The following is a 22,975-nucleotide window of genomic DNA, read 5'->3' on the forward strand; positions in this document are numbered from 1 at the left end:
TTGCAGTCCCACCAACAGTGTAAAAGCGTTTCTATTTCTCCACATCCTCTCCAGCACCTTTTGTTTCCTGACTTTTTAATGATCGCCATTCTAACTGGTGTGAGATGGTATCTCATTGTGGTTTTGATTTGCATTTCTCTGATGGCTGATGGCCAGTGATGATGAGCATTTTCTCATGTGTCTGTTGGCTGCATAAATGTCTTCTTTTGAGAAGTGTCTGTTCATATCCTTCGCTCTCTACCATCAGAGTGAACAGGTATGGCAGAAAATTTTTGCAATCTACTCATCTGACAAAGGGCTAATATCCAGAATCTACAAAGAACTCAAACAAATTTACAAGAAAAAAACAACCCCATCAAAAAGTGGGCAAAGGATATGAACAGACACTGTTTTTTAAAATTACATAATGTGGTCTCAGCAGTTATAGTTCTGCCTTATTCTTTGTTAATGACAATGGAGGATACTCTTGTGTGACTGCACCACAGTGTAGTTACTGGACATACCACAATTTAGTTTCCTACATTGATGGACATTTAGGTTTGATTCCAGTTTGTGGTTAGTTATAACATGTGGACGTATTTAGAATAGAAGTAAAAATGCTGTGTCAAAAGAAATTTATGCTTAAAGAGTTACTAGAAACCACACTGCCAGAACACTCATTCGTTTTTTACAGGTGTGTATGGGAGTGCCTGTTTTTCCATACCCTTGGCAATTCTAGGTTTTATCAAAATTTAGAATATTAGATTATTTTACACTAAAAATGTATTTCGTAATTTATATTTTGAAATGAGTGAAGTTTTCAAATTTGGCTATCTGAATTTCATTTTCTGTCAACTGCTTGTTTGTGTACTGGACCTAGTTTAATGGTCATTTTTATCACAGTTCTTTGTATAAAAAAATTGATTTCATATGCATTGTGGGTATTTTTTCTTTGAGGTTTTCTTTTTTGCTTTTTTGATATTCTTTGTTGTATAGTTTTAGGCATATATATATTTTGATTAAGTGATTTTGCTTTTAAAATCCATTTGATATGTAAACATTTTTAGCCGCAGCTTCTTCATCTTTAAAATTAGGATTTTAATAGTTCCACAAACTAGGTCCTTAGTTAATGTTAATGTATTTGCATTTAGAATATCCACATTTTTATGGCTTTAGGATACAAATGAAATCTCATTTTCCATTATTTTATAAATTTTCTGTATTCGGCTTTTCTTGATTTTAGACTTTTTTTTGTTAGCTCAGTGAGACTATAAGAAAGAATATTTGTGAGTTTGTAATAGGAAATTTGTTACTTTTTTTAAAATGGCTTTTTATTTTGTTCGTAATTTGTAATTTCAGTGGTGTCATTTCTGTACTCTTAACTGTTTTGCCAATGTGAAATCCTTGCAAAGTAATGGACCTATTACTTGGGAAGACAGAATTGTATGAAATGACTGTAGAATAATAGAGGATGGTCCCCAATACGGTAAAATGTTAACTTTTTAGATGTAGATTGTAAGTATGGTGAAAGTTGTAGCAGTGTTCTTTAGGAAGTTAACTATTAATATCTCAAGACCTATAACTGGACAACTAATAAATAACCTATTTCTTAAAATGTCAGCTTTTTCTAACTATTCTGAAAGTACTAGTTGTAAATTGCTGAACTCATGATTTAAATTATAATATGACTGTTGAATTCACTGTCATTGGCTTGCATAGAAAATTACAATCAAATAATGCTAAATGTAACTTTTCTGGTGATAGTTGAGTATAACTGGTTGTTTATTATAGATGTGTTATTCAAAACTTTGGGTTTTTAGGTTTTGACTTTTCTTAAAATGCTTTTCTTAAATGCTACTTAATGCTTTCTCTAGGGTATTTTTATTAGAATTTCAATTAACAGATATTTTAATGTCTGCGAAATGACAGTACTATGTTAGATATTGATGTATTGTCTCCTTGAGGGCAGTGACCCTAGTTGTTGTGTTTGTTCCTCCAACATTAATAGTACACGTGTTAAATAGTGCATACACACTTAATATTTAATAACTCTTAGAAGTGTCATAGGCTTTAATATGCTTATACTCTAATGAACCATTTATCAATAAAAAGGTGAATTCCAAGACTATGTCTTTTAGGACTTCATCTAGTTAGAGAAATAAGGATCCAAGGTTTTAATTAAGTGCTATGTGGCTACAGTAGGAAAGATTGGTTTGGGTTGGTAGGCTCAGAATAGTGATCTGTGACCTAGCCAAATTGGGAGATAGGGGAAGGAGTGGAGAGCAATAGGCATTGAGAGAATGACATTAACTAAAGTTGTGTGTGTAGGTTGGCATAATTTTACAACCATTGATCAGTGAATTGAATAATTTGGCCTTTATGGCTAACAGTGTGTTTATGGATATAAGAGAAAAGATAGAATGGCAGGTTATATAGAAGGCCTCAATTACAGGTTGTGAAATTTGTACTTCATCTAGTAGGCATTATTCTATATACCTGTAATTTCTCACATAAAAGTAGCTCATTATTCTGCTTTCCTTTTTTTTTATGCTATAACAAATTTATTGTAACAACACAAAGGTATTATCTTACAGTTTTGTAGGTGAGAAATCTGACACAGGTGGGCTAAAATGAAGGTGTTAGCAGGGCTGTGTTCCTTTTTGCAGGATCTAGGGGGGAATTTGTTTTCTTCACATATCTCAGCTGTTAGCTTCATCCTCAAAGAAGCAATGGCAAAGAAGACTCTCACATCACATCACTGACACATTCTTGTTCCTCCCTTTCCCACTTATAGGAACCTTGTGATTACACTGGGCCCAACTACATAATTCAGGATAAATGTTTAAATTACAAATTAATGAAGTGGCAACTGAAACAAGTTTTAACCTATTCACAAGAAAGGGCTTTGCTGGCGTGGTGGCTCACACCTATAATCCCAGAACTTAGGGAGGCTGAGGCAGGCAGATCGCTTGAGCCCAGGAGTTTGAGACCAGCCTGGTCCTCATAGCAAGACCCCATCTCTACAACAACTTAAAAAAATTAGATAGATCTGGTGGCATGGGCCTGTAGTCCCAGCTACTTGGGAGACTGAGACAAGAGGATCACCTGAGCCCAGGTGGCAGTGAGCTGTGATCGTATCACTACAGTCCAGCCTGGGCGAGAGGATATCCAGTCTCAAAAAAAAAAGAAAAAGGAAAAGGGCTTTCCTGAGGGTCAAATGAAGTACAGTTGACCCTTGAACAACATGATTTTGAACTACACAGGTCCACTTATGCTTGGATCCACTTATACAGAATTTTCTTCTCCCTCTTCCACCTAAGACAGAAAGACCAACTCTTCCTCTTCCTCAGCCTACTCAATGTAAAGACAGTGAAGATGAAGACCTTTATTATGACTGATCTCCAAAAAGATTGGCTTCAATATTTCATGGAGTGTTATGAATTAGAATCCTGAGTCTCTATATTGTTAATTATTTTAGTCTCTTGGTCTGTGTGTGTTCCCAAACTGTAGTAGCTTTCTTAATTTAGTTCCAGGCATACTACATTAGGGGATAAGGTGGTTAAGTGATATTTTCACTTTAAAAGTAATAAGGTGTCACAGAAAGTTATCACAAGAGGTTTTTTGAGTAGTACTTCTTTTTTATAACTATTGTAATGAATTTTAGACACAATAGTATCATGAACCATTGTGTGTGTATCATTCAGTCCCAAAAACCATCAGCAACCCCTAGCTAAAATGATGATATCCAAACTCTGCTTTTCTACTTCTGTTATTTTGAGATAAATTTCAGATATTCATATTGTTTTATCTGTAAAGGCTTCAGTGTATAACTTTAAAAATAAGGACTCTCTTTTCTTTTTAAAATATAATCAAAAGACTGTTAGGACACACACACAAATTAAGTTACTTCATATTATAAAATGTCAAATTTGTATTAAAATTTCTAATTGTCTCATAAAAGTCATAGTATTTTTATAGGTTTTTTTTAGAGGGGGAAGGAGTCATGATAAAATAAGATCAGCATATTTAACAGGTCGTTATTACCTCTTAAATATCTTTTAATGTACAAGTTCTCCGTTCCTGTTTTTTTTTTAAGTTGCATTTCATTTGTTGAAGAAAACTGGTTGTTGGTCTTACACAGTTGCCTATAGTCTACATTTACTGATTGCATTCTGATTTTGTAATTTAATATGTTCTCTATGTTTCCAGTAAATTGGTAGTTGGATCTAAAGACTTGGTCAGGATCTCCGTTTTTTTGGTAATATTTTTAAGTGGTGGGTTTTTATTTCTATTAGACATGGTTTCTGACTTTTCATGTATGTGATGTTTTTCCTAGGAACATTTCTTATACTTTACCTTGTTTGTGCTAGGCATAGTCTGTGCTCAATAATTATCTCTCTTTTTTTCCTGTTTTTTGAGAGATGAAGTCTTGCCCTATTGCCCAGGCTGGAGTGCAGTGGCCCAATCTCAGCGATTCCTCTGCCACCCGGGTTCAAGTAATTCTCCTGCCTCAGCTTCCCGAGTGCTGGGACTACAGGCGCCTGCCACCACGCCTGGCTAATTTTTGTATTTTTAGTAGGGACAGGGTTTCACCACATTGGCCAGGATGGCTTCAAACTCCTGACCTTAAGTGATCTGCCCACCTTGGCTTCCCAAAGTGCTGGGATTACAGGCATGAGCCACTGTGCCTGGCCAATAAATGTCTCTTAATGAGTATTCTTAAAGGATATCTAAAAAGAAATGTAACTTACAATTCACATAATAGTAATACTATGCAATGTTAACATTTAATGTAAGTTGGAACTATTGATGGTGGACAAGAATGTTTTGTCAAGTTAGGAACATATGATTTGGAATGAAAAGATGAGGGTTTGACTTTTATAGCATTGAACAGGTTAACCTCTGAGCTTCAGTTTTATACATTTTTAAATGGTTTAAATTGTACCTACCTCCACAATTATTTTAAGTGTTAGATGAGGTAAGGAAAAGACTTATGCTGAAATGATGAGAATGGTTGTTGTTGTAGTTCTTTAATCTGTAAATCTACATTTGGAAGGAACACTTATGGTAATCAAATACAGTAAATTAATTTCTAAGAGATCCTGGAGTTCAGGTTAAAAATAGCTGCAGACAGGACTAAATATCTTTATTAGTGAACAAAAAAATAAAAATGACTTAGAATTTAGCACAGAGAAACAAAGAGATGAAAATAGAAGAGTTAAAAATACATTGGAAAGGAAGAGAAGTTCTAACAAACATCTAATTAGAATTCCAGAAAGAAGTTAAAGATTGCAGAAAGGCAAAATATGAAATGCTAAAGGCTGATAAGTTTTTAGAATTGGTGAGCTATATGAATTCTTAGATTTAGGAGACACAAGAAAACCTGGACATGTAACAGTGAAAGAGCAGAGCACCAAAGACATAAAGATCTTTAAAGCAGCCAGAGAAAATCAGATTCCCTGAAGAATAAGAATTAGAAAGCCCCAATGTGCTTCATTAGCATGGGCATCCAGAAGATAGTGGAATAATATTTTCAGTGTGTTGAGGGAAAATAGCCATCCACTTATTATTTTATAGTCAACTAAATTATCATATAAGGAGAAGAACAAAATAAAGACGCTTTTTGAAACACTTCATTCTGCCTCCAAAAAAGCAATTTAGGAAATTTATCAACAGATCCACTGAAGGAATTTCTGGAGTTTGTACTTCACGAAGAAAGCCAATGACACCAGAAAGTAAGTCTGACGTAGAAGTGAGGCTAATCAAGAAAATTGGTAGGCCTGTGAGTAAACCTAATTATTGACCATATAAGAATGTAATAGCAGTGATTGTTAAGGGGTTTAAAAATAGAATTAAAAATACTGAATCATAACAATATGTAAGAGAGTGGTAGAGACATTGGAGTTTGAGTTCTGATGATGTAGTATTTATTGGAGCTGTGTTGTCAGTTACAGTAGCTACTAGTCATTTGTTACTGAGCACTTGACATGAATGTAGTTTAAGTTGATTTTCTACCTTAGTTGAAAAATACAGATTTCTAAGCCGTAGTCTGAAAGAAGAATGTAAAATATCCCACATTTTCATATTGGTTACATGTAGAACTGATAATATTTTTGTATTTTGGGTTAAGTGAAATACATTATGCATTGCCTTTTCCTCTTTCTTTCTTTCTTTTTTTTTTTTTTTTTTTTTTTGGAGACGGAGTCTCGCTCTGGCGCCCAGGCTGAAGTGCAGTGGCCGGATCTCAGCTCACTGCAAGCTCCGCCTCCCGGGTTCACGCCATTCTCCTGCCTCAGCCTCCCGAGTAGCTGGGACTACAGGCGCCCGCCACCTCGCCCGGCTAGTTTTTTTTTGTATTTTTTAGTAGAGACGGGGTTTCACCGTGTTAGCCAGGATGGTCTCGATCTCCCGACCTCGTGATCCGCCCGTCTCGGCCTTCCAAAGTGCTGGGATTACAGGCTTGAGCCACCGCGCCCGGCCTCTTTCTTTCTTTTCTTTCTTTTCTTTCTCTTTCTCTCTCTCTCTCTCCCCCCCGCCTCCCTCCCTCCATCTCCCTCTCCTCTCTCTCTCTTCTCTCTCTCTCTCTTTCTTTCTCTCTCTCTCCCTGTCTGTCTCTCTCTCTCTCTTTCCTTTTTTTAAGATAGGGTCTTGCTCTGTCCCCCAGGCTGGAGTGCCATGGCATGATCATGGCAGCCTCAACTTCCTGTGCTCCAGTGACCCTCCCACTTCAGCCTCCCAAGTAGCTGGGACTACAGTTGTGTGCCACCACACCTGGCTAATTATTGAGTTTTTTTGTAGAGACAGGGTCTCGCTATATTGCCTAGGCTGGTCTGAAACTCCTGGACTCAAGTGATCCTCCTGCTTTAGCCTTGCAAAGTGCTGGGATTACAGGACTGAATCTGGCCACCTTTTTCTTTGTACTTTTAAAAATGTGGCTAATAGAAATTTATGAGATTATATTTGTGGTTCATACTACATTTCTTTTGGACAGTGCCAGAGTGAATCAGATAAGCTTGCGTTTTGAAATCCTACGGGTGAACACAATAGAGATAGAACCCAAAGAATTGGGGAGTGGGGTTGACTGAAATTAAAGATGTATAATCCAAAAGAAGGCAAAAAAAAAAAAAAAAAAGAATAAGACACAAAATTAGCCCATATGTTAATAGAGTGGAAAGGTTCTGTGAAGGGTTCCTTAGAACCTTTAAAGGTAGAATTTTCTTGTCTGGTTGCAGGAAAGAGTGGCATTGTTTTTGTTCACTTTTGAAGCTACAAAAACAAGTAATGATGAGGAAAATTGGGACATGTTGAGGAAGGAAGTAGTTTTTTGGAATGTAGGTTGGGTTAGAGTAGCAGAAGACAATTTAAAGAGTAGTTTTTGACAGTAATATGGAGAGCTTTGAATGCAAAGAATTTGCAGTGAGGACCTTTGAAAATTGGACCTGCTTTCTCCTATCTGTATTTATGTTTAAATAAACTTGACTCTTTGTGAGTATTGTTATATATGTTTTCATAGCTACTGTTGTAGTAGCGTTTCGTTTTTTTCCTAGCTTGCTTTCAAGCCACGCTGTTGATTAAATATTTGTGGGCCATTTTAAGACTTCTAATCTTTATCTGTGATGAACTTTGAGGAAGAGTTAGGTTTTGTAAGTGTTGAACTCCAATAAACATAGTTCCACTTTCCTTAACTTCTCAAAAAGATTGCTGTTTGATACAGATAGTTGTCTAGGCAAGCTATTAGCAGGGTTTCAGGTAAGACATAGTGTTTGCTATTTGTTTTAAGCAAACTCTTCCTTCACTTACTCAAAATGTAGCAAACATCTACTACACCCATTTCCAGTTCTTTGTCTTAATAGTTCAACTATTGTAAAAAGGAGTGGTATATATGTAAACTCTTGGTAGGCTTTGGTTTGATTGAATTAATAAGGTGGTTTTTTGTGTTTGTTTTGAAACGGAGTCTTGCTCTGTCGCCCAGGCTGGAGTGCAGTGGTGCAATCTCCGCTCACTGCAACCTCCGCCTCCCGGGTTCACGCCATTCTCCTGCCTCAACCTCCCGAGTAGCTGGGACTACAGGTGCCTGCTGCCATGCCTGGCTAATTTTTTGTATTTTTAGTAGAGACAGGATTTCACAGTGTTAGCCAGGATGATCTTGATCTCCTGACCTCGTGATCCGCCCACCTCGGAAATACTTTGCATTGTTGCATTGATTGAGTTTGAGCCCCTGTTGTACTTAAGTGATAATGAACAAGCCTTTTATTCTCTGAATTTCCCTTTCTTAGTTTGTAATATTGAGGATAATTCCTAACTTGCACGATTGTTGTGAAGATTAAATAAGACAATAATATTGGTAGGAGCTGTTTATAATCTTTCTCTCTTATGTACAATTCAAATATATGTGGGTTTAAATACCAAAATACCACTTTAAAAAATCTAGGCTGAAATGGACACTTCTAATGTAGAAGTAGTGCTTTAGAAAAGAATGCTTTGTTTCATACTCTTTTTTTTTTTTTTTGAGACGGAGTCTTGCTGTGTCGCCCAGGCTGGAGTGCTGTGGCGCAATCTCTGCTCACTGCAAGCTCCGCCTCCCGGGTTCACGCCATTCTCCTGCCTCAGCCTCCAGAGTAGCTGGGACTACAGACGCCCGCCACCACGCCCGGCTAATTTTTTGTATTTTTAGTAGAGACAGGGTTTCACTATGTTAGCCAGGATGGTCTCGATCTTCTGACCTCGGGTGATCCACCCATCTTGGCCTCCCAAAGTGCTGGATTACAGGCGTGAGCCATCATATTCTTTTCCCAGTATTTTATGTCTAGTAACTCAGAAAAAAATGATCAGATAAGTATATTTTTAATATGTTGATTACAACATTATTTAAATATTTAGAAATAACAAATGTTCAGTGATAAGGAAATGAATCTGTTCGTAAACATTACAAATGTTTTCTAAATACTTTTCTTATGTGTGAAAAGTAGGATTAAAAATAACTTTGACAAATGCATACAATTTATATGTGTCCCCAAAAACTGGAGGGCAGTATACCAAAATAGAGTAGTTCTCTTCAGGTTGATGGGATTCGTTTTTCATAATTCTTTATATATTTTGTCTATATTTCACATTTTAAGTATTTTATGATAAAGTTATTAATATTCATAGTTATTAATATTGCTTAATTGATTAAACACTGACATTTTCTTGTTTCTTTAAAAAACTTTGCATAACTTGATATAAATCTTTTTAATTGCAAAAAAAACATAAAATTTACCATCTTAACCATTTTTAAGTGTACACTTAAATTGTTCAGTTATTCTTATACGTACTTAATAATGCTACATTGCGAAACCCATCTCCAGAACTTTTTTCATTTTGGAGAACTGAGACTCTATACTGATTTTAAAACTCTCCCTTTTGTCCTTGCCCTGGTAACCAGCATTCTGTTTCCTGTGTCTATGAATTTGACTACTTTAAATACCTCATATAAGTGGAATTATACAATATAGGTTAAGCATCCCTAATCTGAAAATCCAAAGTCTGAATGCTACAAAATGTGAAACTTTTTATTTTGTTTAGTTTAGTTTAGTTCAGTTCAGTTCAGTTCAGTTCAGTTTAGTTTTTGAGACGGAGTCTTGCTCTGTCGCCCAGACTGGAGTGCAGTGGCGCAATCTCGGCTCACTGCAAGCTCCACCCCCCAGGTTCACGCCATTCTCCTGTCTCATCCTCCATCGAGTAGCTGGGACTATAGGCGGCTGCCACCATGCCCGGCTAATTTTTTTGTTTTTTGTTTTTCTTTTAGTAGAGATGGGGTTTCACCGTAGCCAGCATGGTCTCTATCTCCTGACCTCGTGATCCGCCTGCCTCGGCCTTCCAAAGTTCTGGGATTACAGGCCTGAGCCACCACACCTGAAACTTTTTGAGCACTTACACGTGATGCTCAAAGGAAGTGCTTAGTGGAGCATTTTGGATTTTAGATTTTCAGATTAGGAATGCTCAGGTTGTGTTTGTCCTTTTGTGACTGGTTTACATTCACTTAACAATGTTCTCAAGGTCCATCCGTGTTGTAGCATGTGACAAGATTTCCTCCGTTTTTAAGGCTACATAGCATTCCATTGTGGTACACAAAAGTTGATTTGAAGCCCCGTGTGTCATCACTCATTCTTTCATAACAAAATACCATAGACTGAGTGACTTAAAAAAGAGAAATTCATTTTCTCACAGTTCTGGAAACTGGGAAGTCCAAGATCAAGGTACCAGCAAGGCAGCTTTCCTTCTGAGGCCACTTCTCTTGAAGCGAGGCCATCATTTTACTTTGTGTGCCTCACATGACCTTTTCTTTGTCAGCACACTTTGGGGGAGTGGGTGGCACAAGCTCTCTTGTGTTTATTCTCATAAAGGCATTAATTAATATGAAGGCCCTGCTCTCGTGATCTCATGAAATCCTCCAGTTAACTCCTAAAGGCCCTATTTCTAAATTGCATCACATTTGGGGTTAGCGCTTCAGCATGTGATTTTCGGGGAAACATAAGCATTCAGTTCATAATACCCTGCATATAGTTGACCCATACTTCTCCCCTCCAGGTGATTACTATACTAAATTTGATGTTTACCATTCGCATCATTTTCTCATTTACTACGTTTATATATTTTTATCTTAAGTAATACATGGTTTTGTTTTGCATGTTTAAACTATAGATGTACTATCATGCTATATGTATTCTGTAATTTGCTCTTTTTATTCAGTGTTATTTTTGTTTTTTAAGTTTATATGCATACCTCTAATTTTCATTGCTGTATAGTATATGTTATATGAATATATCATTATCTTGTTGACAAATGAGTTAATATTTGTCGAGATTGATTTGTCAAATATTTTAAATTTTTTTCCATTACAAACTGCTGCTGTAAGCATTCATATGCATATTCTAACGTGTTAATATTAGAGTTTCTCATAGATTGTGTCTGTTTTCAAGTCGATTGAATATTAGCATATTGCTTTCATAGGTGATTATACTAATTATACTGTTAGTGCTGGATGTAGATTCTTGTTTCTGTACATTCTTTGAAAATCGGCATTGTTGGACTTTTTAATTTTGCCGATCAAATGTACATGGGAAGGATATCTTGTGGTTTTAATTTGCATTCCCTATTAATGCTTTATTTTAATGATACATTTTATTAGTTTATTGGCCATTGATATTTCTTCTCTGTGATATGCCTGTTTATAGTTTGTTCATTTTCTTTTTGACTGTAGTTTTATCTTTTTTTAAAATTGATTCCTGCTCGGCATGGTGGCTCACGCCTATAATCCCAACACTTTGGGAGGCCGAGGCAGGTGGATCATTTGAGGTCAGGAGTTCTAGACCAGCCTAGCCAACATGGCAAAACCCCGTCTCTACTAAAAATGCAAAAAATTAGCTGGGTGTCGTGGTAGGCGTCTGTAATCCCAATTACTTGGGAGGCTGAGGCAGGAGAATTGCTTGAACCCAGGAGGTGGAGGTTGCAGTGAGCTGCAATCCATTGCACTCCAACCTGGGCGACAGAGCAAGACTCTGTCCCCCCGCCAAAAAAAAAAAAAAATTGGATTCCTAGGAGGTTTTATATACTCTGCACACTTAATTGTTTTGTTAGTTTGTTTTGTTTTGTTTTTGTTTGAGAGAAGGGGTCTTACTACGTCACCCAGGCTGGAGTGCAGTGGCACAGTCACAGTCAGTGCAGTCTTGACATCCCAGGCTCTAGCAATCCTCCCACCTTTGTTTCCTGAGTAGCTGGAACTACAGGAATACACCACTATGCCCAGCTAATTTTTCAATTTTTTTGTAGAGGTGGAGTCTCACTGTATTACCCAGGTTGGTTGCGAACTCCTAGGCTCAAGCAGTTCTCCCTCATTGGCCTCCTAAAATGCTGGGATTACAGGCGTGAGTCACTGTGCCTGGCCTGTTTTGTTAGTTATATGTCCTACAGATAACTCCTTCCTCTCTCTGACCTGTTTTTTTTACACTGATGAATAGAAGTTGTAAATTTTAATGTAACATTTATGTTTTTCTTTAAAAAAATATTTAACCTAAGTCCTTACATACAGGCTTGTGTATTTTATTTTGAAAGTTTTAAAATTTTGATTTTCACATTTAGGGTCTTAATCTACCTGGAATGTATTCTTTGTGTAGCATATGGTACAGGTTTAATTATTTTTTCTGTAGGGATAGCAAGTTTAGTACCTACTTGATTGAATAGTTCAGCTTTTATCCAGTGATCTGCTTTATTAGCCCTTCAGGTTTCCATATATTCATAGAACTGTTTCTGTGCTATGTGTGGTAGCAGTACAACAGTGTCTTAATTACTATGGCATCAGCATTAAGTTTTGGAATCTTGTACAGCGAGTGTCAAAACTTTGGTTTTCAAAATTGTCTTGGTGTTTTCTTCGCTGCATTTATTTTAAGATCATTTGGCTAAGTTCTGTGAAGACTTTTTGGGTCTTATTTATACTTGCCTTAAATTTAGTAGTTAATTGGGAGAACATTATAGTTGCATTATCAAAATAAAATGGCAAATTTTTTTTAGCTGAAAGGCAGAGAACTATAACATTTCTTTGAAGAATTTTCCACTTTCTAAGAGACATGCTTAATGCAGAAAATATGTTAAAAGGATTTTAAACAGCTTATATGTAAGGGTTGAGGGAACAGGGATACTTGGACTAATACTTCAGTTTTTCTAAAAGTATTGGTTTATTGAGTACATACCTTGAAAACTGTTTTATTGAGAGCTTCAAATTTCTCAGAATTGTATAACATTTTTGAATTCTCTCTTTTGTTACTAATATCAAGCACCTATGTTTTCTTCTATTTCTTGATTTGTTTTGTCATAGAATTTATTTTATTGGTCTTTTCAAAGAACCAACCTTTTTATTTGTTTTCTTTTTTGTTGAGGGCAGTGAAGGGGTTCACTTTAAGTTGATCCTGAACTCCTTTATTTTCTTGTTTTAAAATACATTCAAGGTTAAAGGTAATCAGCTGATAGCTTTGGCAGTGTTTTTTTTTTTTACTTTTAGAGTTCTCTTTTTATTATAAACTTAAAGGTTTTGAGCTACACAAAAGTAGAGGGAATGGTATATAATACACTCTTTTTTTTCTGTTGGGTAGTATTTATGCAAATCTCATATCATTTCATTTCATCTGCAGCTATAACAGAATGTGCCTCTAGCAGATACAATTTCTCTTTTAAATGTGACATTGGTACCGTTATAAAGTTTAAAATAATTTACTAATGTCATCTAATCTCCAGTATTCAAAATACTTTTTTTTCATTATTTTTCTTACCTTTTCTCTGTTGTTGTTGTTAGATAAACTGAGTCATCTGTACAATTTCCACTTTATGGATTCTGCTTATTATACCTCCATGTTGTCATTTCATGTGTTCCTCATGTAAACAAGTTTACCTGAAATACGGGGGGTTGATCAGACTCTGGTTTAATTTTTATCAAGAGTACTTTGCAGATGTACTCTATGTAATTCCTGTTGTATCTCACTAAGAGGATCAGAACGTCATGTTACCTCTTCATAATGTTAACATTTATCAGTAGGTTCAGGTGTCAACTTGATGCATCTGTTACAGAGTGCATCATCCTTTTACCTGATAGTTTTTAGTAGCTAATGATTGCATACTTTTATTAGGTGTTGCAAAAGTGGTGCTATTCTTTTTTTCTGCGTATATTAGAATTCTTAAGAATTTTATCCATCAACTCTTTGGTCATATGTAAGTACCCTTTTTATAAGGAAAGCAGGAGAGATTTTGGCTTTTTAAGTTTTCTGATGAGTTGGTACCCTAAAACCTCCAATATAACCAGTATGAGTTCCTTTTTGTTGTTAGTATTGTCGCAAAAGCAAAGAGTTTAATAACATTTATTTGCTAATGTATTGTAGTAATCATTCTTTTTTTAAAATCTCTGAGCTGTTAAATGAAAAGAGAACAGTGCTAAGCAGCTTGTATGGGGGGGGTGTGTGTGTCTGTGTGTGTATGAATTGTGAAAAACGCGGTGACTCAAGCCTGTAATTCCAGCACTTTGGGAGGCCAAGGTGGGCAGATAACATGATCAGGAGCTTGAGACCTGCCTGGCCAATGTGGTGAAACCCCGTCTCTACTAAAAATACAGAAATTAGCCCTTTGTGGGGCGCGCGCCTGTAGTCCCAGCTACTCGGGAGGCTGAGGCGGAAAAATCGCTTGAACCTGGGAGATGGAGGTTGCAGTGAGCCGAGATCGTACCACTGCACTCCAGCCTGGGCAACAGACTGAGATTCCATCTCAAAGACAAAACCATGTATATATGTAAGTTTGAGGAAAAGAATTGTATGAAAATTCAGGATAATTAATGAAAGTAAATGAGAACTTCTTTATATTTTCTGTTGTTTTTTTTTTTAATTTTCTCAGTAAATGTTTGAATGTTTTTAATGTAGAAAATGTCAGTGGGGTTCTCTGGAGAGAAAGATTATAGTACATGATTCCTCCTATTGTATATATGCCTGTATTAAAATATGCAATAAATGCGATTTTTAAAAATGTCTTATTACATAGAAAAGAAGACCAGAATACTAGCTCTACACGTTATGTCTTGATCAGTGAAGATTAGCTAGCAAAACAACCATAACTTAGGGATAGCTTTATTTGTGGGAAGTGTCATTTAGTATGCCATGTATTAAAAATCATTTGTAAAGTCTTTAAAAGAGCATCTTATCTTTTTTGTAGGTGATAATATTGGCTATCTATGTAATGTCTTAAGTTCCTTAAATTATCCTTTTTCTTATTTTTTGTGTACATTGTTTATAAAATAATATGATCATCTTAATCTACCATTTTGATTATGGTTTGATCATTCTTTACTATTTCCACTTGTTAATAAAGACTTTGTACTTATTAAATTTTGATGAGGATTATTATAACATGCCTGGTTTTACTTAAGTGCCTTATTTAAACTTTCTGATTGTAATTCTTTCTTTGTCAGGTTTCTTATTGTCGTGGTTTACATCTGTTTTCAGGTGTAATTGTCCTCTCACAAATGTATCCCATTTTGGGTGATAAAATACCTGATCACCTTATCCTTATAGTTTTCTCCCTAGAATCTTTTTTGTTATATTAATCAAAGTTTATTTGTGAGAATGTTGTGAAATGTAAGAAAACGAACATCACGAACCTGCCACTCAAATAAAAAACTTGAATGCTACCAATACTGTTGTATATTCCATATGCAGCAATATTGCTTTTTTTTTTTTTTTTTTTTTTGAGAAAGAGTCTAGTTCTGTCACCCAGGCTGGAGTGCAGTGATGCTATCTCAGCTCATTGCAAGCTCCGCCTCCCTGGTTCACACCATTCTCCTGCCTCAGCCTCCTGCATAGCTGGGACTACAGGCGCCCACCACCACACCCACCTAATTTTTTGTATATTTAGTAGAGGCGGGGTTTCAGCATGTTAGCCAGGATGGTCTCTTATCTCCTGACCTCATTATACGCCTGCGTCGGCCTCCCAAAGTGCTGGGATTACAGACGTGAGCCACTGTGCCCAGCCCAGTATTGCTTTTTAATCCCCCTTCTTACCCTGTCATGGGTAGGTGGCTGCCACAACTTTTGCCTTATTTTTTCAATATGGATTTTTCATGTAAATGACAAAAATATATTTTGTTTTTTTTTTTTTTAGTTTATGGAAATGGTATGCCCATATAATGTTTTCCATGTCTTGTGTTTTAATTCAATAATTATTCTAATAAATAGCTGTATTTTTTGGATGGTTTTATAATAATCATTGCTGTGGTATACTCTTTTGTGAAAATACCCATTTTATCTCTTTTATTGGACATTTGGGTTGATGGACATTTGAATATTTAAAGATTTTGACTTACGCCAGGCATGGTGGCTCACGCCTGTAATCACAGCACTTTGGGAGGCCAGGGCGGGTGGATCACAAGGTCAGGAGTTCGAGACCAGTGTGGCCTACATAGTGAAACCCCATCTTTACTAAAAATACAAAAATTAGCCAGGTGTGGTGGTGTGCGCCTGTAGTCCCAGCTACTCAGGAGACTGAGGCAGGAGAATCGCTTGAACCTGGGAGGTGGAGGTTGCAGTGAGCTGAGACTGCACCATTGCACTCCAGCCTGGGCGACAGACTGAGACTCCATCTCAAAAAAAAAAAGATTTTGACTTTGAGAACAATACTGCTGTGAACTTTTTTGTACTTGTTTCCTGGTACATTTATGCAAGCGTTTTTGAGAGTGTATATTTAAAGGTATGGATACATATTGCTAGTGTGTAAAATAAACTTTACGAGATAGCACTAGATTATTTTCCAGTGTTTTGTTCCTATTTATGTTCTCACCAGTAGTGCGTAGGAGTTCTTGCTGTTTCAGATCCCCACCAGCACTTGGCTAAGTAATTTCTTAATTTTTACCGGTTTGGTGTGTAGTATTTTCTCTGGTCTTCCTTTGTCTTTCCCTGATTATTAATGAGGTCTTACGTCTTTTTTTCCCCCACATTTATGGCCATGGATGTTTCTCTTTTGTGAAATTCTGTGAAATGCCTATTTGTGTTTTTTGCTTGATCAAAATATGAGTTTATTATTTAACTGATTTTGTAGTTTTAAAATTGCCGAGGTATTTATGCCTGTAATTTAGCTATTTGAGGCTGAGGAGGAGGATTGCTTGGGGCCCAGGAGTTTGAGGCCGCAGTGATGGTGATTGAAACCGATTGTGACCCCATTTATGGAGCAAGACCTTGTCTCAGCAGGTCTTTACCGGATTGTTTTGTTATTTTGTTGCTGGTGTTCACCAGTTTTAGCTTTCTGTCTTTGTCACTCTTTATGCTGTCTTGTCTTGACTCACTTTTCTCCTTCCTTCCTTCCTTCCTTCCTTCCTTCCTTCCTTCCTTCCTTCCCTCTTCCTTCCTCCCTCCCTCCCTCCCTCCTCCCTCCCTCCCTCTCTCTTTTCTCTCTCTCTCTCTGTTTCTTTCTTTTTAGATAATTCTTTTTTTTTTTTGAGACGGGAGTCTCGCTTCTGTCGCTTCCAGGCTGGAGTGCAGGGCCAGATCTCAGCTCACTGCAAGCCCGCCCCTGGTTTACGCCATTCTCCCTGCCTCAGCCTCCCCGAAAGTAGCTGGGATTACAGCGCCGCCACCGCCACTCGCTAGTTTTTGCATTTTTAGTAGAGACGGTTTCACCCGCTAGCCAGGATGGTCTCGATCTCCTGACCTCGTGATCCGCCCGTCTGGGCCTCCCAAAGTGCTGGGATTACAGGCTTGAGCCACCGTGCCCGGCCCTCTTTTAGATAATTTCAACTTTACTTTAGATTCAGGGTTACATGTGCAGGTTTATTACATGGGTATATGGTATGAAGCTGAAGTTTGCAATACAAGTGATCCTGTCAGCCAGATAGTGAGCTCAGTACCCAGCAGTTAGATTTACAATCCTTTCTCCCTTCCCCTACCACTAGTTCCCAGTGCTTATTGTTGCAGATTAATACAAATTCTTAATGCATAGAGTTTTAATGTGACCACAGATTCCCTTTGCATCTTAGGTAAAAATCATTTATATGATCCCATTCTTTACACATTCCAAATTTTCCTTTGCTCTTGTCGGACATCTTCCATGTTGATTGTTGGAAGTCTTGAAGGCAATCTCTAATAACAGTTTTTAGCTCCTCAACTGTTGCTATGATACTGTTTCTTATAAAGAGATTTTAAAGTAGAATTTATCAGTATGTTCTTTCATATTCAGTTTTCTTGTATCTTAATTTAAAAATCCTTACATACTAAGAGTTCATAAAGGTATTTTCTTCTGAAATTTTTTAAAAATTTGCTTTTTATGTTTATCTCTATCAAAATTATTTTTGTGTATTGTATTTGGTAGGGATCTGGTTTCATTTTTTTGCCCTTATTAAGATAGTCAAATTGAAATCTCTGTAGTGACTTTTTCATATTACAGGTGTGTATATCAAAAGGTCAAGGCTGAAAAAACTATCATAACAAAATGCAGAACATAGTGGCATAAATAGACTAGAAGGTTTTTTTTGTTTCTTTTTCTGTCATAGCAAAAGTCCTGCTGGTGTAAGAAAGTGATATGAGTCTGCTCCATAAGATTATTCACTGGGCCAAGTTTCTTTGATATTGTTGCTTCACTAATCCCTAGGCTTTTGTTCTTGGCTCTGTGGTCTGTTGATACGTGATTGTGCTCTCCTTGTTTTTAAAAAATGTTTTCCCTGTAGTTTTCTATTTCATTGTCTTTTTTTAAAAAAAAAGTTAGCTTTTGATTTTACAGATCCTCTTCATTATACATACATTGTCTTCTCTATTTTTATTTGTTGCATGAGTCAGGGCTTTTGCAAGCCTTTAATAGGTAGGTGGTATTCAGTCCACCTCTTCATCATCTTTGTGGCACCTCTGTTTAAGGAGACCAGGAATATTCACCTAGGTATGTACCTTTCTTCCTCTCTGAGAATCTGTTTTTCCTCAGGAACTTATTATTTGTGTCCTTGCCCTGTGTCTTTCTCTCATGGTTCCCTAGGCTGACATCTCCAGAGGAGAAAATGTTTGGTTAGCTCTCAGTCCCAAACCATAGCAGAGCCCAGAGACTGTTGTCACTCTCAGCCTTCAGTCCTTGGTTGCCTTCTTGGCAGACCTGGCAGCTCTTCCACCTGGAAGTGATACATGGTATTAATAGTTGGACTGGACTATTATGATAAACAGAGTATCTAATAACCATGAAAAGAAAAAACAAGAAATTTGTAACATTGAAATGAGTGAATGGCCTTTAATCTGTACTTTTGGATTTTTTTTTTTTTTTAGTCATTTCTTTCTCTGACGTGTAGAGTGTATCTTCCTATTTTTGCATTTTCTTATTTCTGTGGGATGTTAGTTTCTCTTGAAATGATCATTGATATTACACAGGAAGAAAAGTTTCTGTGGTCAGATTTAATAAGAGTATTACGCTAGTCTTAACATTTAATTTCTTTTAGTTGAATCTAAAATTGACATCATTCTTAGATGAATTAAAAAATTTAAAGAGCACATATTCTTTCGTAGGTATTTTGATTCTAAGAACCACTAATTTGATTTGTTTTAGCAGTCATTAATGTGGGGCAGTCGTCAGTCACTACCCATTGATCATTTATTTCATATATATTCTAAGTTAAATGATCAGACTGAAATAATTCAGGTGAAATTATTCTATCAGTTAATGTGGTAATGTTAACATTTATCAGTAGTGCTGAATCACTTCTTTTGGGCATAATAGTGGTAAGCTTTTTTGCTTATTGGCAAAGACAGGCATAATTGCTTTTTTAAATAAAAATGTAATTTGTAAAAATACTCCAGTAATTTTTGTAAAATCTCAAAATTGCAAATAATTTGACATTATTCTCAGTAATGAAGGCTGTTAAATCTGCTCTCTTAACAGCAGGTATGAAACCATTTGAGGAAGAAGAAAGGTCATAAATACAAACTTAAAATGGAAAGACTTTTCCATGCAAAAAGATGCATTGCACACCACAAGTCAGTGTTAGAGGCTTTCTTTTATACTTGAGTAGGCCCAAGATTCCCCACCTATCATCTTCCAAAATTACCTGTGATCCACTGTAATCACCAGTTTTGCAGTGGTATACTGTAGGTGTATGGAAGGATTTGAATTCACAAATAGATATCTAAAGAATAAGCTGATAATAATGCATTTGAAAAGAGGTCAGGTATATTTTTGAAAACTAGGAGAGTTAAAGTATTTTTGTGAACTAAGGAACAAATAAGGCATTGACAATATTTTAATTGATTAGGAATTTTGTTCAGGTTAGTAAACATTAAGGATCGTTTCAGTTTTGTTTTTGTTTGTTTTTTACTTTTAAAATATCTAATCTGGACTTCTGTGGGTTTATGGAAGGGCTGGCTTTATCTCTCTATCCTGTGGTGGCGGGCCAACCTTGATTTTGTATACGGAGTAACTTGACTTTCAGTTTTTTTTGGTCTAAGAACAAAGGCCAAAAAATATGTAACTGATAATAATAACGTTAATTCACTTACTGAGTCAGTAAATATGTGGGAACGTTGTACTTGGTTGACACTTGGGAATATTATAGTGAGCACTACTGATGTGGGCCAGGCACTTTGCCTGGTAATCACTGTTCATATATTATCACATTTAATCCTAAGGGCTGTGATGTGGATGTTATCCCTATTTTACAAATGAAGAACTTGAGGCTTAGAGTGATTAAGTACTGTTAACCTAACTGGTAAGTGGAAGTTGAGCTTCAGAGCATCCTTTCTTAATACCATATTTTCTACTTGTCATGAAAACTTGAAGAAAGCTAGGAAACATCTATTGTTGATAATGAGCCAATAATGTGTATCAGTGGCTCTTAAACTTTTGCATGCATGAGAAACACTTGAGGATTTTTTTTTAAACCTGGCTTTTTGGACCCCACCCTCAGAATTTCTTATTCAGTAGGTCTGGGATTGGATCTGAGAACATGTATTATCAGTAAGTTTCCAGGTCTAATCTTAGGATTAGGCACCACACTTTGAGAATCGCTAGAATATTCAATTAGATCTTAGGGACTACACTGTGAGAATCACTAATGTATACAATTCTGCTCATCATGTTCTTACAAAATTATGCCATGCCAAATCTTCCATATCTAGTTTAGAAATTGGTTAAGAAATTAAGCCTGGTGTAAATACGGTATCAATGTGACTTGAAACTGGTTGTATTTTTTGGTTTTTTTCTCTGCGCATTTGATGCCAATAAGTAGAAAGCTCTTAAAATATTTAAGGGAGATGACCTATGGATATCTGTTTACCGTTCTCATATTTGTTGTAATACAGTTTATTCATTATGAGTTGAAATACAAATTAGCATAAAGCTTATGGTTAAATTTGGATTTTTTGGACTTTCTGAAATGCTTTGATAATTCATTATCTCCTTTGCACATTTTTTTCATTTTGATGGTTGCATTTAACTTCTTTGTACTGATTGGTTGTTTAAATCAGCCAGTATTGATTTAACCTATTTAAATACTAATAACCATGTATGTAAATATACATAGCCAAGGCAAAACAGTTGATTTTAGTTAGTTTAAATATTAGTCCATTCATATTTTTGTAAATACATAACATTTTCAAAATAGCTAAAATGTCACTGGCTGGTTTAAACAACTGTGCAGTTCCCAAACAGTTGAATGTATAACCTTTTCTCTATTTTAAGACATAACCTTATTTTTTTGCAGAAAGAAATCTCTCATTCCAAAGATTTTGTCTTTGCTTTCAGTGTTCTAGCCTCTGAAGTATATACCTGCTTAATTTTAATAATGATGATGATACTGATATCTAACTCACCAGAATGAAGTTCTAATTTTATAAAAATCTGAGTTATCTGCATGAATAAAGGACCATTGGGATGGAGGATGTAGAGAGAACGTTTCTGAGAAAGTCTAGCTAGTGTGGCTTTGGTTTGTTTGTAAACAATTTGAGGTAGCTTTCCAAAGCTTTTGCTTATAGAATCTAATCACTTTTTCTATTTATTGCCTTTTGGACTTAAAGAAGGGAAGGGGAACATTGTTGCCTTTGTGAGAATGGGAGAGGGATAGATGGGAGAGTAGAGGGATGAAGTTAATTTTTTATTATAGGGATTAACATTTTTCACTGTTTCCAATAGTGTGACATTTGACATTTGTTTAAGTGAAAGACTTTTAGATTAATATTTTTAAATTTAAAGATATCTTATGCTAACTTGTTTTTGTTTTTATAGAGAGGATCTGACGAACTGCTCTCAGGCAGTGTTCTCAGTAGTCCAAACTCTAATATGAGCAGCATGGTAGTTACAGGTAAGTGTTACTCTCTTAGCAGTCTGTCATTTACCATTTTAGGGGGCAGAATGTTAAAACTCAAATTTAACTCTGTTATACTAGGAAAGCCTTTTTTTTTTTTTTCAAGCCTTTCTTTTTAAATGCTGTGTTGAAACATTTTAGAGTAAATTTTACTAGAGTGTATATGAGCTGAGTGAAAACAAACAAACAAACAAAAAAAACCACCTGAAGTTGGTGACTCTTAAGTTTGATTGCTTTTCATTTTTGAACCACAAATGTAATTCTCACATTATAGTCCCCTCATGTGCCCCTCTGGTATTTTTATTTTGTTTTCATTTTTTGTGTTTGTGTGTCATATAATATTTTTACTTTAAGTATTTATGCCACAACCCTAAAACCCACATTGTAAGTAAAAACCAAAGAATTCAGCTACATAGTTGCAATGGTTTTAACTAATTTTTTGCTGAAACAGTATTTTAATTCTTAGAGTTGATCCTTTTATGTTGTCTACCTGCATATTTAAGATGATTTGTTTTAATCTTCAAAGTTAGAGTTAAAAAAAATTTGTTTATCTGAAATAATGTTGGTTGGTTGTAGGATCTGTTAGTAAACCAATATAGACCAAATTTTAGACCTTAGTTTTATGGCTGTTGGGCCAAATTTTTTTTTTTTTTTGTATTTTGTTTTGTTTTGCTTGAATTAACGTGTTCTCATCTGAATGGGCCAAATTTTGAATTTGATGATTATTATTATCAAATGAATTTACCTCACAGCTCAACATTTTACATTATTTACCTGAAACCAAAGTTCCTTTTTCTGTATTTTAACTTTGAATTATTTGCTTGAGGAACGAATTATATTTGGCAATAAAAGGATCATAAAAGACTAGAAGACATTTTGATTTCCCTTAGGTAGCTGTGCTTATGTATACATACATCTTGACACACATAAACACAAAACACACATCTCTGACAATTCAGTTAACTAAAAATTATAAGGACTTAACAGATAATAGTCACGATTTGAAGATAAATTTGTCAGCAGGTCATTATCATTGATTTTGCTACGTAGTGATTACAAAGCAAAATCACTGGGCCATGATTTTGATAGTCAGAGTACCATGTACACGTAATTGAACAAATAGGCTTAAGTGTGTACCTTGTCGGTTTCTCTTTTTGTTTTTAC

General features: G+C 35.8%; 1 protein-coding gene across 10 annotated transcripts in view; it reads left to right on the top strand.

Moving 5' to 3' along the window:
- The window catches only part of PTBP2 (polypyrimidine tract binding protein 2), a 92,532-nt gene that overhangs the window by 8,894 nt on the left and 60,663 nt on the right, over positions 1-22,975 (top strand). For all 10 annotated transcript variants that reach the window (XM_017944979.2, XM_017944993.2, XM_003892239.4 and 7 more), the window contains exon 3: positions 21,733-21,808. In XM_017944979.2, coding sequence (XP_017800468.1) covers positions 21,733-21,808 — 76 coding nt within the window. The remainder of the gene's footprint in view (positions 1-21,732; positions 21,809-22,975) is intronic.

Source organism: Papio anubis, chromosome 1, assembly GCF_008728515.1.
Source record: "Papio anubis isolate 15944 chromosome 1, Panubis1.0, whole genome shotgun sequence".
Taxonomy (NCBI): Eukaryota; Metazoa; Chordata; class Mammalia; order Primates; family Cercopithecidae; genus Papio; species Papio anubis.